At 35.6% G+C, this 6,815-nt stretch overlaps 1 protein-coding gene across 1 annotated transcript; it reads left to right on the forward strand.

Moving 5' to 3' along the window:
* The first annotated feature begins 4,220 nt into the window (after positions 1 to 4,220).
* Positions 4,221 to 6,427, forward strand: LOC124232254 (olfactory receptor 4P4-like). Its single transcript, XM_046649216.1, has 2 exons — positions 4,221 to 4,224; positions 5,502 to 6,427. The coding sequence occupies exons 1-2, from the start codon at positions 4,221 to 4,223 to the stop codon at positions 6,425 to 6,427; spliced, it is 930 nt and encodes a 309-aa protein (XP_046505172.1).
* Positions 6,428 to 6,815: the final 388 nt, after the last annotated feature.

Below are 6,815 nucleotides of genomic sequence, written 5' to 3' on the forward strand. Positions count from 1 at the left end.
GTCAAGAAATAAAGTACCACTGAAATCTGCTTTATGCTGTATGACTTAAACTATATGACATTCTAGAAAAGGCAAAACCGTGGAGACAGCAAAAAGATAAGTGGTTACCAAGGGTTGAGGGGAGGGAGAGATGGACGGGTAGAGCAAAAGATTTTTAGGGCAGTGAAACTTCTCTGTATGTTACTAGAATTATGGATAAAACGTCGTTATACATGTCAAAAGTCATAGAATGTACAACACCAAGATATAAAGTATGAATCTGGGTGATAAGGTTGTGTCAATGTAGGTTCCTTTGATGTAACAAATGTACCACTCTGTGTGGGAGATTGTCCCCTTGTGGCGATATGGGTGTATGGGACATTTCTGCACTTTCTGCTCAATTATGCTGTGAACCTAATTATTAGGAAAATGCAAGTAAAAACTACAATATCTCACTTCATGCTCATCAAAATGGCTATTGCTGAAACGTAAGTGTTGGAGAGGATGTGGAGAAAAGGGAATTCTCACACACTGCTGGTGGGAATGTAAACTAGAGCAGTCACTAGGGAAAACAATACGGAGGTTCTTCAAAAAATTAAAAGTAGAGTTACTACATGTCCCAGCTATTCCTCTTCTGGATATTTATCCAAAGAACACAAAGACTCTAATTTGAGGATACATATGCATCCCTTTCTTCATAGCAGTACTAATCACAAGGGCCACGACTTGAGAACAACCTAAATGCCCATCAAAAAAATGAAAGAGAAGAGAAGATGTGGTATATTTATACAAGGGACTGCTACTAAGCCATAAAAAAGATGAAACCTTGCCATTCGTGACATCATGGATGGACCTTGAAGGATTATGCTGAGCAAAATAAGTCAGATGGGGACAGTCATATGTCATATGATTTGACTCATATGTGGACAATAAAGCAATGACCAACACATAGATACATGAATAGACTAGTGGTCAAAATAAAATATGTTGAGGCTTTTTAAATTATCTAATAATTAGCTTTATAAATATTTTCTCTGTTCATGCAAAGAATAAGTATTCTTTGTTAGATATATAATTTTATATATGCTTCTGAATTGTGCTATTCAGATCTTTTATATCCCTCCTTATTGCCTGGTTTATTCATCAATAATTTAAAAAGGAACATTTTAATCATCACTATGAAGTTGGATTTTTATGGTTCTTAATGTAGATATAAGTTTGTTTCAAACATTTTTAGACTTTATTATTAAGTACATGTATGAGTCAGGGTCATGGAGCAAGGAGAAGAGTGAGTCAAATGCCATAACTTAAGGGGAGTATTGTAAGAGATTATTTTCAAGATGTGTATGGCTATAGGAAATCCATAAGATGTGCAACACCCTGGGACTAGAAAGATCTGGATATGTAAGAGTACAATGGACATCCAGAATGGCAAACAGAGTGGAAATAAGCAATTAAAACAGGAAAAAGTATGTTGCAAAATAAAATAAACTTTGGAGGGATCTTGCATGGACCCATGAGGATCATGCACTATGTACTAAGGACTATGACTTACTCAACCTGTTCCATTTAGGTTCTACTGACTGTTCTCTTTCTCTCACCTGAGGTGGGGGGGAGACAAAACAAGGCAAAACAAATACAAACTAAAATAAGAAGGAAAAATGACTATACATTGTGGCATTTCCCAATTCTAACCAGTACTCAAATGTTAGATGATGCTAAGTAACACAAAATAATGTACATGGCTTCTAAGTTTCCGGTGAGTATAATTAAATGTTGAGAAATTGTTTCTAAATCTCCATCCTAATGGCAATGATGTCATGTTGATGAGGAAAATATTATTACTTTTCAGATTTTCTCAGTATATTTTTATAATTGGATAATAAAGATTTCAATATTTATTAAATATATATTATATACTTCAGTCCTTATAAAAATTATTCTAGCAGAAGAGAGAAATAGAAAAAATACACATAATCTTTCATCACTGTTATAATATTACAGAAGTATTGAATCATTGTCATGATAATTCTCAAGAAATTAAATGAAAGAAGTGAGTCTCAGGTCCATCTATATGCCCACTTAATGGTATCGGCTTTATTTTTACAATTACAACCACACACACTGGCTGCTGTAAAATGCCTGTGGGACTTTTTTCCCTCTAGTCCCTCTTGTGCTTTTAACCCCAGGTATTCCCAGAAATGCTGTCCTAAAAGCTTCTTTTGGATGGAAGTTCATGGTGGAGTCAGAGGCATTCCACATCTATATGATGTTTCATAGCACAGTCTCAGAAAAATAAAATTAACTAGACTAAAGGATAACCTGACATTCCAAAGAAATGTAAAATCTTGCAGAAGTGAGCATTATAATTAGTTATATGTATACATATTTAAATTAGTATAAAGTAATTGGAATTCTGAATAGCCATTTTATACAAAATTTTGATCTTAGTAATTCAAATTTTTAAGTTTAAATTCTTCTGGATTAATATGTTTTTGTGTTCATTTTCAAGAAAGGATATTCAGGAAAATCTGAATGATAATTTGAGGGTAAATTGAGGATTTTAAGCCTTTATTTGTATTAGTGAGAAGACATTCAAACATAATGAAAAAAGTATGAGCTTTCAAATCAGAGAGAAATGGTTTATATAGACCTTCCCCTTAGTACTTCTGTAACCTGAAGTCCTACTTTCATCATTTGCAAAACAGGGACAATAATACAATAATTATTTGCTACCATTAGGTCATAGGGAAGATGAAATTGTTGGTACACGAAAAGTATTTAGTAAGTATTTAGAACATGTTGTTACTTAGTCTGTGGTATCTAAGCATTTTGCTCTAAATACGTCAAATAATATAGCCCATAACTTTCAATTTCACAATCGTTCTTTATTATAGATGTGTTGAATAAACAGAAAAATCATCTCAAAGTGACCTTAATAGATTTTTACACTATCCGTATACTCTAATGTCCTTAGTTATATATCCCACTCCCCAAGAATCTTATTTCAATGTTTTTTTTTCCTTTCAAACTCCAGTTGACATGTCTTTGCAAACAATTTCTCACAGAGATTTTTCTCAAGGAATTTAAAGTGTAAAGAGGGGATTTCTGGGAGATGCTCTTTAACTGAAAGGTATGTGAAAAGGTAAACTCAATATTCTTCGCTCAAAAAACATTGTGTATCTAAACATATATATGGGTGGAGTATGTGTGTATGTGTGTGTGTATGAGAAACGTAGAGAAAGAGAGAACAGGGATAGAGAAAGAAAGGAAAGAGTCACAGGGAGATTTGATGAATTAAAAGACCAGAAGGAAAATGATCTGAGGATCAGAGTAGGGGATGTTTCTGTATGAGGTAGCTTGCTCAGAGAGTTCCTGCTAGACCCAGTCTATGGGCATTGCTTTGAAGCCTCTTTTTCCTATCGGTCTGTGTTTTCCCAGCTGATGTTCAATCATTGTAATCTGAGCAGTGCTGGCCCAAATGTTAAGAGATACTGAGGCTTGCACCAATGTTCAGGAGACATTCTAAACTAAAAGTTGCCCTTTCTAAGATTTGATTCTCTAGCTTTTGTACAGTTTTGTACTATAATTTTAACGAAATGTTATCTTTAGATTTTTTTTCATCCTTTGATCAGATTCCTCCACATTAAAATAACTGTTTGGATATTCTCAACTTGTACATAAAAAAGTACCTTGCTAAGATCTATTTTGAACCCAGTACAAACTTATACCAATTCCTATTTTTCTTCCTAAACTTAATGTATGTCTAATATGAGTTCTTCATTTAATCCTCTTCTGACAGAATACAAAAATCCAAAGGTAAAACCAATTAACTGATGAAAATGCTGTTATCTATTGTCTTATACAACAGTTTGTTTCTCTCCAAATGTTTGTGGGCGTACTGTTTTGTGGAGTTGACAAATTAGAATCATAAGATCTTTATATTGACTATTCTCTGCCTGAACTTTATTTATTTTACTCTTGGCATAAGGCAAATAGATCCAGTATTGCTAGTTCCACTTGCCACTTGAAGAAGGAGGCTCAGAGAAGTTGAACTGCTCAGTGCTCACAAGAGAAAATCAACAGGACATGTGAGACTGGAGGCTCATCTTCACGATCGTTTGATGAAGGTTCTGTCTACCATATCATATGGTTCAACCATTGACACCAGTGAAAAACATTAACCATTGAAATGAACACATTAAAGAAAACCATGATTTTGCTGTGGAGGATATTTGGTTATGGGTAAAAGGTGATGGTTTCAACATATTTACTCTCTGCTTCTAGTTATATTATATTAAAACAGTAGCACTGTTCTAAATGTGAGTTTGAAATAAGCAGGTCATTCTTCAATCACAATGAGTTCTTCAACATGTCAACAGAAAACAACTATCCCTCTAAAATGTTTACAACATTTCAACAGTGACCTCTAAAATGTCTTTAGAATTGTTAGCAAAAAGGTGAAGATTTTATATAATCACAGCTTGTATTCCTATATTCAGATGCTCAATATTGTGCTTCTAGTTCCCTATGTCCAGCCTCTTCTCATTCTGAATATTGACCAGACATGTTAGGAAGGAGAGTCACTGAAACTATTTTCAACCAAATCAGCCATGCTCTGCTATGATTAAAAGTTTTTATATTGAGACGAAATATTTTGTTCCACTGGATGTATGGAATGTTTGTGTGTGATTAATGCTTTATACATGGAGCCCGGCCTGGGGGTGTAGTGGTTGGGTTCATGCACTCTGCTTCAGCAGCCTGGGGTTTGCAGGTTCAAATCCTGGGTGCAGACCCAGCAATGCTCATCAAGCCACACTGTGAAGGCATCCCACATAAAATGGAGGAATGTTGGCACAGATGTTAGCTCAGTGACAATCTTCCTGAAACAAAAAGAGGAAGATGGGCAACAGATGTTAGCTCAGGAGCAATCTTCCTCACACTCACACAAAAATCTTTCTACACAACTTACATGTAGCATAGAGAAGGGGAGGCACTGGCTTAAAGTTATACGGAAGTTAACAGCAGAGATGGAGAAACATCTCATATCCTTTATGGAGGTGGACAAGAGCTGGAATTTCATTTGCTCGGTGTATAGTGTCAGCTCCCAGGAGCATGGAATCTGGCATCAAATATATCTTCATCTTAGGTTGCTACTTAATATCTCAATGAATTGGTTTAATTAGCTGAACTCTCCTATGTTTTGTTTCCCCATATTTAAAATGAGTATTAAAATAGTACCTATCGCATTTTTATAAGTTAAATGCATGCAAAATGTTTACAAAATTTTTTAGACAGAAAATATGCTCTCATTAAATATCATTTGACATATAATGATGCCTTTAATCTAAAAAGCATTTAGCAGATTAAGTCTGTAGTAAATCCTGTATGATCTACATCTTTTTTTTAATGTATAAATCTCCCCAAAGTTTAAAAAGTGCTACTAAAGATGTATAATGTTCTGTCCATTTCAGATGTATTGAGTTTCTGCTGTGTACTCTGAATTCAACTCAACCTCATAGAAAATCAAAACAATGTCACGGAATTTGTTTTTATGGGCCTGTGTGAAAGTAAGCATATAGAGCTACTGTTCTTTTTCTTGTTCCTGCTCTGTTACATGGCTGTCTTAATGGGGAATTCCACCATCTTACTCACAATCACTTGCAGCCATCTAATCCAACAACCCATGTACTACTTTCTCTGCCACCTTTCCCTCATGGACCTCTGCTACACTTCCACTGTGGTCCCCAGGCTAATCAGGGACTTAGCTGCCACAAGAAAAAATATCTCCTATAACAATTGCACGACCCAGCTCTTCACTGCCCACTTGCTAGGAGGTGTGGAAATGTTCATCTTGGTGTCCATGTCCTTTGACCGCTACATTGCCATTGTCAAGCCCCTGCACTACGTGGTCATCATGACTCGGCAGAGATGTAACATGTTGATTGTCATGGCCTGGGTTGTAGGTTTCTGGCACTCTGTTGCTTTACTGTTCATGGTACTCAATTTACCTTTCTGTGGTCCTAATCAGATAGATCACTATGTATGTGATGTGAAGCCTCTTTTGAAACTAGTGTGCAAAGATATTCATTTTGTTAGTATCTTAGTGATTGCTAATTCAGGGATGGTGACAGTTGCCATTTTTTTTGTCTTAGTAGCTTCTTATATATTCATATTGTATAATCTTAGGACCTATTCCTCTGCAGGGCGACACAAAGCTCTCTCGACTTGTAGCTCTCACATAATGGTTGTAGTTTTATTCTTTGGGCCCTGTATCTATATTTATGTTCTACCTGCAGGGAGTGAGAACAAGGATAAGGAAATCTCTGTGTTTTACACTGTGATTGCTCCAATGTTGAATCCTCTCATCTATACCCTGAGAAATGTGGAGATGAAAATCACCATGCAGAAGGTGTGGTCTCAAATGGCACATTCAGAATTAATGTAACTAAGGTGATATTCATTGTGCTTTGAGTCCTGCATCCCAAAAGCATTTATCATTTGAGATATTATAGAAAACATATAAACTTTCACTGGGGAGTTGAAATAAATGATCTCTGACAATATATGAGCCAAAGAACACATTAGTGTGATTTAGAATGCAATCTGCACTTTAAAGTGTATGACTACGTGCATTTGAGTAATGGAGACATGTCCTTCTAAAGTAGACGTTTGATCATGTCACTGCCCTCTCCAAAAATTGGTATGGAACCCTATCTTCCTTAGAGCAAAATCAACCTTTTCATTTGTTTATCAGAAATTTTCAAAGTTGGTCTGAGGCTAAGTTACTAGTCCTAGAAGTCACTGCACTGGAAGAAAGTATGGTGTCACAATGA

Source organism: Equus quagga, unplaced genomic scaffold (genome assembly GCF_021613505.1).
Source record: "Equus quagga isolate Etosha38 unplaced genomic scaffold, UCLA_HA_Equagga_1.0 HiC_scaffold_3869_RagTag, whole genome shotgun sequence".
In the NCBI taxonomy this organism is placed as follows: domain Eukaryota; kingdom Metazoa; phylum Chordata; class Mammalia; order Perissodactyla; family Equidae; genus Equus; species Equus quagga.